The sequence below is a fragment of the Calonectris borealis genome, chromosome 21 (assembly GCF_964195595.1).
Source record: "Calonectris borealis chromosome 21, bCalBor7.hap1.2, whole genome shotgun sequence".
NCBI lineage: Eukaryota > Metazoa > Chordata > Aves > Procellariiformes > Procellariidae > Calonectris > Calonectris borealis.
Window position 1 is genome coordinate 376421 of NC_134332.1, and position 10646 is coordinate 387066.

Sequence of the window (10646 nt, forward strand, 5' to 3'; positions counted from 1 at the left end):
TGGATAGAGCCGTGCATGGCCAAAACACCCCCTCCCTTCCTGGTCACAGCCACATCCCCAGGTCCCTACGGGGTCAGCTCCCTTCCGAACCCTCTTCATATACGTTGGGCCGGGCTCATGTCTGTAGGGTTTGTTTTCCAACCCTTGGGTCCTCCTCAAAGCACGAACATCCCAGCCGGCTGCAGGACAGTGAGTGCTCGGTGGGGACATGCCCCCACAGCCACCAGCCCCAGGAATGCCCCACGGACACCCCAGTCATACCGACCACCGCGTCCAGCAAGGGTCCCAGGTTGTTGTCCCCAGTGTCCCTGTGCGCTGCAGAGCTGCTCGGGGCTGCACGAGGACTTCCCCCACAGAGGCAGGGGATGCTGAGACAGGCAGCTTTGAAAAATCCAGGCATCCAATCTCCAGCCCCATGCTCCGGGCACAGACCCAAGACCTTGGCACGAGCAAGATGTCGTGATGCTCGAAGGGACCCGCTGTCCGGGATCCCGCTGGCCGACATGTGCTGCCATTTCAGTCCCTAATTCTCGGTGGAGGGATTCCCACAGCCGGCGCCGCACCTCATGGCTGGGCTCAGCCCCAGCCAACGGCGCTCGTGGCGGGAGCCCCGTTAGAGCACCAGTGGTGCCCTGGCAGGCTGTCAGCCTGCTCTGCGGCTTTCCAAGGTTTGCTGAGAGCGAGCGGCTGGGGGTGAGGCATGCTGGGGACACTTTGGCAGGGGCTGCTGCCTGCCCACAGCTCTCGCTGCCACCAAGGCTGTGCAGGAAGGTGCAGGCAGAGATGGGTGACAGCATGGCGTGGGGCCAGCCATGGGAACAACGCTCTTTGCAGCCTCCAGCAGAATAGATATCTCTTAAAATTTTCTTTCTTCCTTAATTTCCTTAGCCTATCGCTCCTGCCAGCTGTCTGGGCAAGCCCGGGATTTTACTTCCAAAGGAAAGACCCTGCATTTCCTTTGCTCTTTAATTTGCTGGAGCTCTGTACTCATTAATTGCTTCTCAATTTTAATACGCATCTCTGGGACCAGCAAGCGCACCAGGCGATGGTGCTGAGAGAACTGAGGCAAGTGCCCACGCCTGGGCCAGTAACCACATCTTTAACCTGCTGCTTTTTGCCCTGCAGGAAGGTGGGGTTGGAGCATTACTGGGATGGATACTGGGCCAAACCAAAGGGTTACTGGGGCAAACTGGTCCCATTTATGCTGATACAAATCCCTAATAAACTCAGTGATTCAATATGCTCTGAAAGAGCCGAGCTCCTCTTCTGCCCTGTGTTGTCCCTGTCAACCAAGTGACAGAGAGGCCAACCTCAGCCGGTGGGCAAAGTCCCTGCCAGGTCCTGTCTCCATGTGTCACCAGACCCAGCACCTCCGGCTGCACCCAGGGGACTGGTGCTCCTGGACGCGGGTGCCCTTGTGCAGCGTGGTGGTGCCATCGCATGGCCAGGGCTTGGCATCTCCAGGGCAGGGTCCAGCCAGGACCCTTCGCCCACAGGGCCAGGGCAGATCCCTGGGCACTGCAGCTGACCTGGCCCTGCCAGGGCTGTGCACCCTCAATGGGGTGCTTGGTGTTTCTGCCCCACTGCGGGCTCTCCAGAGTCCCATAGCTGCTGGGGGTTCCCCCTCTTGGCGTCAGGGCCAGGGGCTGGCTTCTGGTGGGGGTGAGGACACGGGGACCAGATCTGCAGCGGTGAGGAGTTATGAAGCTGACCTGGAGCAACCAAAAGCCGCCTGTGGCCAATGGCTGGGAACCAGCAATGGGTCTGTGCAGAGGCAAACCCAGCAAGCGCCGGGTCAGCACCTGAGTGCAGAGGCCAGCGCAGCCCCGAGCGGGGGCACTTGGGCGAGGGGGTCTGCGGGAGAAACAGGTGGGGATGGTGGTGCAACCACGTGCACATTGAGCCTGCTACCACCCGGCTGTGCAAGAGCAGTGGGAGAAAATGGGAGGTAACTGGGTAGGCACTGGTGTGTATCCAGGGAGTCTGTGAGTCCTGGCAGGGTGAGGAGGAGACCCCCAGCCCATGCTGCCTACCTAGACAGGGGATGTCTGAGAGCCCAAAGCACCTCTGTGAGGATCCAGCACTCCCCAGCATCACACTCAGCCATGGGGCAGGGTCACCATCTCTATTTGGGAGCAAGAGGGAGGTGGGGAGGCGGAAGGGGTCACAGGAGCCAGCCCCGAACATGGCGGGGCTGGGGGCTGCAGAACGGGGACCTGAGCTGGATCCTCCAGCACCGACCCATCAGGGGTGAGCAGGGCCAGCAGTGAGGTGGGACCTGCTCTCCTGGGGAAGGCAGAGAGGGACCCGCTCAAGCCACACCATCCCCACCCTCAGGGTTTGCAAGACCCCACTGTATGAAAGCCTGAGTGACCTGGGCCTTGCTGTGGCAAGGGGCTGGACTACAGACCTCCAAAGGTCCCTTCCAGCCTGAGTTATCCCGGGATGCCCTGATCCCATTCCCACCCTCTGGAGCAGTGCTTGCTGCTCGCCACAAGCCCGGCCCCAGCTCCAAGGGTCTGGCCAGTTGCAGATGGCTGCTGGTTCCCAGCCTCCCAAAACGCAGGCTGAGGCCACACCTCTTGCTAATGCCGAGTTTCAGATCTTACAATTTACTTTGCAGAAAGAAAAAAAAGAAAAAAGTGGCTTTTCTGGCCTTTATCTGGTGCTCAACCTCTCCCCAGAATGGTGCTTCAGGCTGGGGGTCACTTTTGGGCTGCTTTTGGGCATTTGTACCAAGAGTCCCTGTGCCCAGGGCTCCGGTTGGGGGTGGGGGAAGGCACTGGGGGCTTGTCCCAGCCCCAGGATTGGAGAGCTGGAGCTCTGGCTCACCTGCTCCGATGGCAGGGTGCACTCCTCTACAAAGACAATGAGGGATGAGGCTCATCTCCTGCTCCAGAAAGGAGCCCGAGGAGTAACGTGGCACTGGGGAAAGCTGCTCAGCACCCACCCAGAGGGCTGTGCCAGCTAAAATCCCCCATGGACCCCAGCTGGTAGCAAAGTTTCTGCCTCACATCCCATGCACTGCCTGCAAGGGCTGAGCCTGCCCCAGCTCAGTGCATCCCAGGGCACCGCCACCCTGGCTGTTGAGCCGTGCTCCCCGTGGTCCTCAGTGCAGCAGCCACAGGAAGGTGCCAAAATCACCCTCTACCTCTCGCCACCTCTGTGCTCCATGCGAGAGCCGAGTGCAGGGCACCCCTAGGCATGGAGGACCCGGGGACAGAGGCTGCTGGTTGCTCTTTCTGGCTTTGGGCAGCACGATCATCTGCTCCTTGGAAAGTCCCATCTGGCTCATGGTGTCTCTGAATTTCTCCAACCCATGGGGTTTCACTTCAGCGTCTCTGCCTGCAGGGACAGAGACGTGGCTGCAGCCTGGCTGAATGTCCCCAGACTTCCTCCTCCTCCTCCCATGGGGTTGCACCGGGAGCATGTTGGGGCACCCAGCCACCGACACCCCCAGAGCAGCGGGACAAACTGTCCAGCAGCTCCCATCCCATTGGCAGGGGCTTGTTGGAGGGTCTGCCCGCCACAACCCTCACCTCCCTGGGCATCACTGTGCTTTTTTGTGCTTCCCCTGACACTTACTGTAGAGAAAGAGCTCTGAGATGGCCAGCCCCTGGTATTGCCAGTCGCCGAGGTGTGGCTGGCGTAGTCCGTATCGACCAGGCCACATCTGGTGAGATCTTTCCTGCAGCAGAACGTGGTGGGATGTTTTAGATGTGGTTTGGGGAGAGGATGAGCTCCCTCCTGCCGGCATGCAGGCTGAGCCTCCTCGTGCATGGGGCTCCTGGTGCTCCAGCAGCTCCCGGAGCTTCAGGCACCACTGGGCTGCCACACATTTTCTCATGTCCTGCCTGCCTGGGCCTCACCCTGCACCCCTCTTCTGCACCCCCTACCTCCAAACCCCCACCCTTCCCCTGCACCCCTGCACCCCTCCTCTACCCCCCACATACCCAGCACCCCTCCACTGCACCCCTTGCACATCTCTTACCCCTCTTCATCACCCCCTGTACACCCTGCACCTCCTGTGCACCCCTGACCAAGTCTCTGAAGTTGCTCTCTCTGCCTACCCACATGAGCCCCCCCCGTCCCCACCACCTCCACACTGGCACAGCGTGGGACCTCCTCGCACGCCAGCCTTATCCCCAGGACTGCCTGTGCCTCTCCCCTGGCTGTGGGACATGGCCACTTCCAGTCCCCCCGGCCGGGACGCCTCCCTCTTGGGGTGATTGCATGGACCTGGGACCACCGGGGGCTGCAGCCCCCTAAAAGCCATTGGTTCTTACTGTGCTTGTGAGAAGCATCACTTCTTTCCTCCAGACCATCATCAGGGCTCCTAAGCCCTGAAGAGCCTAAAGAAAGTCGTTTATTTAGTCTTGGGAACACAGTACGCTTTTAACAGCCCAAATCTGCAAGCTCTAGGATCTTACCCCTCCATGGGGGACCTGCTGGGACTAAATTGCACCAAGAGAGAGGCTGGGGTCCCTCAGCACTGTCTTACATCCTGGAGGTTGGGGGTCTCTGAGGATGCTCCTGGACAACATCTCCTTCAATTAACCCAGCACGGACCCTCACTGATGACTGGGCACGCAGGTAGACCAGCACGTGCTCATAGCCACCGCGCTGCCTCTCCTGGGACACCCTGCGACATGGCCCCATTGTGCCCCACAGAAAAGGGACCTTTCTGCCCCAGATGGCATCATCCGCAAATCCTGACTCCAGCACGCTCCACAGAGAGAGCCGGAGAGCCAGGAGGGTGCATGGAGCTGGGCTGGGCTCCGGGACAGGCGTCCTGGCACCTCGGTGGAGACGTTAATGGGACAGCACGGTTATCTGAAGGGTCTGGTTTGGGGAGCCCAGGGAGCATGGCATGGAAATCCCTAGCTCCCCATGATACACTTCGTGGTAGTGCATGAAACTGCCACCTACACAGTGGAGAACAGCCCACATTGATGTTCGTCCTATGGAGGGGTCCTGTCTGGGGTGGCTTAAGCCCTGCTGCTGGGTCAAGTCCCATCTCCTCCCTCGCGCTCCCCTGGTACTTATGGAAGTTTGTGTATTGACTGGTTGATCAGGGTTTTTTTGAGACCATCGTCCTCTGCTCACATCCTGCAGGGCTGGAGAGCAAATAAAGACCATTGGACTCCAGTTGATGCCATACAAAGCTCTCAGCTTTCCCAGTGGGTCTCCTAAAAAAGCAGCTTGAGAGGTCATTTTGTTGCTCCAGCCCAAGCAGGTTCTGGGAGAGGCATGAAGCTGCACCTGTGGCTTGGGCTCAGGCAGTTCCAATTAGAGACAAGGCATAATTAACAATGTCAGGGTGGCTGGGAGGAAGCTGTCAAGGGAATGCTAAGATTTCCATCTCTCATCATCTTCTAACCAAGACTGGACATCTTTCTAGGAGGAACAGGGTCATCACCCAATTATTTGGGCTGAATGCAGAGGTAATGGGGGAATCCTCTAGCCGGTGCTAGACAAAAGAAGAAACTAATTTTCTCATCAGGTCTTTAAAGCCTGTGAAGCCACATCAGTCATCTCCACTGAGAAGCAGCTTGGTTGCTTGTAGCCTCTCTTCTCAGACACGCTCCCCCAAAGGGGATTGAAGACAACCCTGCACTGGTAAAGGTAGATAAAATACAAAGGTGTTTCTGTCTAACTTCTGTGATTTAGCGATACTCCTCCAGTCCCCGACACTGCCCACTCGAAGGTGCTTTACAAACATTGAGGGATGAATTAATTCTCTGACTCCACCCGAAGCCTGAAGAAGTAAACCTCCCCCATGGGCTGGAGGGGTTCCTGGCACAGTCCCTTGCTTCATTTTTGCCAAACTAGGCTGTACCTCAAGTCTGAATTGGCAGCAGGAGCAGCTGTTGGACATCTGCCTGGGTACAGAGCTCTGGCACAGCAGCCCCTCTGATGTCACCTCCTGAAGTCTCCAGCCACATGGCAGGTGCTCCCATGTCCACCGCATTTTTCTACAGCTGGTTGATCACCACTCCAAGTTGGAGGCGAGAGACCAGCTCCTGACAGCTCTGCTCCATGTGCACAATGAGCACACGTGTGTTTTACCAGGATGGGAAGCAACAGCCCCCCTGGGACCCGTGTAGTTCTTTCTATGTTTTACAAAGAACTCAAGAGCTACCTGAGGTGAGGAGCAAGAAGGAGAGGAGCCCTGGGTGAAAGCCATAGTGAATGAGAAGATTTGCACTGACACTTACCCAGGAATTAAAGTTTTGATGATTATTTCACCATCACGATGAAATACGGTGCTCGCAGACATCTTCCCATTTTTTTGAGGTCTTCGATCCAGATGGAGTGGGAAGCTATGGCGATGGTACGCCACTTCCCAGCGAGCTAGAGAGAATGGCTCTGCGCTGATTAATACAGAGAGCACTGAGAGATTCAGGGGTAGAGCAGGAACCTCGCTCCTCTGCCCAGGCTGCTGACGGGGTGGACAACCATCTCTTCTGCCAGGCACAACAGCGGTCTGCCATAGAGATCTAGCCCAATGCAAGATCCACTTGGCCAAACCCAGGGACTCTGTGACCCTCACGAGCCTGCTGACTGCCCCACTAAAGCGTTCAAGCACCCAAACATCGTGTTGTTGAATGCCAAGAAGCCTGAGGGACTTTGACTTCCAGCAGGAACTGGGGTCCTTGCAAAAACAGGCAGGTGGGTTTTGTGGGACCTTTGCTCCCTCGGGGAGACCATGTCCAAGCAAGGAATCTTCCCTGTCCTCCACCATGGGAAAACTCCCTCCAGCGGCATTGCCTTCTCTCCATCAAAATATTCTTTCAGAGGGATTTTTGCCCGGGCCTGAAGCATCAACAGAATTATCAATTCCAGGAGCAAGAAAATTACCTTCATCTTCAGCACACCTGTGAGAAAGAGAAGCTCCGTGGGCAGCTCAGAGCTTTCATCCCTGCACATGGATCCTCAGGGGCAGCGGAGCAAACCCTCCCTTGTCCCCCGTCTGTGCGACGGCCGGTGCTGAGATAACATCGTTAGCTGGGTTTCTCCCCGCCTGCAGCCGGACGGCGTGTTCCTACCGAGGTCTGAGACAGAGCGGTCCCCTCAGGTCTTCCGAGAGAGGGCAGGGAGAAGAGGGCGAGAAATTCTCTGCCAGCTTCAGCCCCACCGACGGTTTCCGTGGAGTCAGAGCAAGAGCCTCCAGAGTGATGGAGAGCCCCAGATGACCTCCTTGGCACCCTGGGGTGCATCCTGCCTGGTCCCAGGGGCGGGATATGTCCCGCCTGCATAAGTGATCCTCATTTCATCCCTAAATCTTCCTTTGCTGTGGGTAAAGCTTCACTCCCCCGGACTCTTTTTTGCTCAGATGTGGTGGTGTAGAGCAGTGCTCTCCAAACTTTTTTGATTGCACACCCTTATCAGTGAAAAACTTTTGAGCTTGCACCACCAATATATGTGTATTTATTCATAAATTATATACATGTACATTATAAAACATCATACACAATAATAGACATTTTAAAAGGACAAGATAAAGATTAAATAAACACTAGTTTTAAAATATTATTTTATTTTACTTTATTTATTAATGGTATCAAAAATATTTTCTTCCTGCACCCCAATGGATTGTCTTGCGTACCCCCCGGGGCGCATGCCCCCTGTTTTGGAGACACTGCTCTAGAGAAAGCAGGGATATCCCCATACAGATGAGCCTGATAAAAGGGATATATTTTTGTTTTATCCCTGGTGACGCTGCTGGTCTTTACAGCAAGCTCCATTGGTCCATATCGTGGTGTGGTCTCGCCCATCGGTGTCATGAGTTGATGAAGGCTGAGCACGGAGCGCACTCAGGACGCACTCGTGCCTGACCCTTCCCTGCTACAGGGGTTCTCCAACCTCTTTCCCTGCCTGTCACCTCCAGAGGTGCATACCCGGCCAAATACTAAAGCAGCTACAACTGGCAGGAGCAGTCATGAAATCACAGGTTTTGCCGTCAGTAGGGAGAGCGGAGGGTGGCAGATAGCTCTGGCTCACCCTGCCCTGGGCACCATGGGTGGGAAGGGATGTGAAATTCCTATTTTATTCCCAAAGGAGCTGCCGATTTTGTAGATATCCTAAAAACTGTGTTCCCCAACTGGCCCTGCCTTGTCCATGTGCTCTGGGAGGATGTGTTGCATCCTCACCTGAGCGGTATAAGGCACGTTGGGTTCCTACTGGGAAATCCTTGGGTCCGTCAGGGACGGAGGAATCACAGGAAACCAGTTCCTATAATTTCTGCTAAGTAGGAGTCTTACAGAGTCTTATTTGTAAAGAAATCCCAACCCAGCATTCGGCTGAGGTCCGAGGAGGACATGTTTCGCTGTGCCTGTAGGTGTACCTTCTTGCACACACTGGGCAGCGGTCACAGCATCCTTTCACATCCCTCACAACCACCAGGTAACACCCTCCAGGCTCCGTGAGAGCCCCTGAACCCTTCCTGAAGGCACGTCATGAGTCAGATTAACCTGTTCTCCCACCCACGCTCCTGCCTTACCACCACCATTTTGCATGTGGAAGTAGCTCTCCATTCCCAGGATTAACTTTGACTCCTGAAACTACAAAGATCAATCCCCTGACAATGGTTTTCCTACTCATATGTATTTTATTGCATTAGGGGAAAGACATCTGGCTCTGCAGTGTCTGCAAGTCCAGCCCAGGCAAGATTATCCACCACTTAACAGGAGGTGCAAACAGCCGAGCATTACTGCTGCGCTTTGCACAGTGTTCCACCTCAGAAAGGGCTCTGCTTAGGGATGAAAGCTCTTTCCAGAAAGCCTGACAAAGCTCTGGTGTAGATAAATGATTAAAAAAAAGAAGGCTTACTAAGGGCACCGTCACATCAAAGGCAGTGTGTGGACAGCCAGTACAGCTTCTCTACCTGGGCAATACCTATTTCTTAGGAAAAAAGTTCCAGAACTACTTACTGGGAGAATTCCTGAGGTCAAGCAATTAGCAATTTTATAAAATCCCCTTCTAGCCTATTCAGGTCTCCAGGGGACGTTGCGTGCCATCCTTCTGCCACCAGAAGAGAGTCCAAGAGGCTGAAGACCTCTGCAGTGCTCCAGGCTGGGAGGATGGTACCCGGCTCCTGGGATGGGATGAGACACAGCTCACCTGCCTGGGGTCGTACCTGCGAGAGTTGGGCTTTCTGAAGCTGCCACTGGGAGTTCAAGCCAGCTGTGCTTGAACACAAAGGGAGACAAAGGGAGACAACGCTGTGAATTAGGTACCCAGCCCCTGGGTCCCCACCGGGCAATAACGGATCTGAGCATTGGATGCGTTGGTGAGGGAGAGTGAGGAGCTGCTGGCTGTGCCCCCACCAGCACCACGCAGCACCGCCCAGCCGGGACCTCCAGACCCCTTCACGTGCGTTGGGTCACCAAGAGCCTCATCCCTGCTATGGGGAGGGTGGGGGTTGCTCAGTGGCGATGCCTGCACCCTTGGTGGACATCTGCAACACCCCCCTGCGCAGGGCTTTCCTGATGGCCCCTTTGACCTCGTTGTTTCTCAAGCTATAGATGATGGGGTTGAGCATGGGGGTCACAACAGCGTACAGCAGGGCGAGGACCTCATCCATTTCCTTGGAGCCGCTGGAGTGAGGCACCAGGTATGCAACGGCCCCAGCACCGAAGAACAGGGACACCACGGTCAGGTGGGAGGTGCAGGTGGCAAAGGCCCTCTGCGTCCCTGCTCCCTTCTGGAGGACAGCCCTGATGATGTGAACGTACGACATGAGAGTAAGGAGGAAAGAGCCCATCGCAATAGTCCCGGCCAAAGCATACAAGGCGGCCTTGTTGAGGGGAGCATTAGGGCTGCAGGATGCTTTCAGCAAGAAGGGCAGCTCGCAGAATAAGTGGTTGATCATGTTGGACCCGCAGAAGGGCAAGCGGGCTGTGAGGAAGGCCTGGATCAGAGATGAGGAGGAACCGCTCAGCCACGAAACAGCCACTAGACAGTGGCACATCTTCTTGCTCATGAGCACCGGGTAGTGGAGGGGGTGGCAGATGGCCAGGTACCGATCGTAGGCCATGGCAGCCAGGAGCACGCACTCGGAGCCCCCAAAGCAAAGGAAGAAATAGATCTGTGTGATGCAGCCCACAAAGGAGATGGTCTTCTGTGGTGAGAAGGAGTCTCCAAGGATCTTAGGGAGGGTGACGGAGGAGTAGCAGATGTCCAGGAAGGAGAGGTGGCCCAGGAAGAAATACATGGGGGAGTGCAGGTGGGCATCCAGCCAGACGAGGGTCACGATGAGCAGGTTCCCCACCACCGTCACCAGATAAATGAGCGAGAAGCACAGGCAGAGGGTCACCTGTGCTCTGTAGGCATTGGAAAATCCCAAGAGAAGGAACGTGGTGGGGCTGCTGAGATTTCCCCGCTGCAGGGATTTGGGGCTCATCTACAGGGAGAGCAGGAGGAGATAAGGACAGGTAGAAGGAGGGTGAACGCTCACCCCTGCCGTGGGGCATCCCCAGCCCTCCGCTCTGCTGCGCGGCGGGCTGAAGCTGTGCCACTGCCCCGGCACTCCTCACACCTCGCTCCAGGGGCTCGGGGAGGGTACGTCTGTGGGGGCAGGTGGGGGTCTCAGTCCATGGGGTTTCGATCCTCAAGGCAACCCCCAACTCTCGGTCACCTGAAGG

At 56.2% G+C, this 10646-nt stretch overlaps 1 protein-coding gene across 1 annotated transcript; it reads right to left on the reverse strand.

Annotated features, from left to right (window-relative positions):
• Window positions 1–9406: 9406 nt before the first annotated feature.
• On the reverse strand, window positions 9407–10423 carry LOC142091561 (olfactory receptor 10A7-like). Its single transcript, XM_075170996.1, has one exon. The coding sequence runs from the start codon at window positions 10403–10405 to the stop codon at window positions 9407–9409; it is 999 nt and encodes a 332-aa protein (XP_075027097.1). The 5' UTR covers window positions 10406–10423.
• Window positions 10424–10646: the final 223 nt, after the last annotated feature.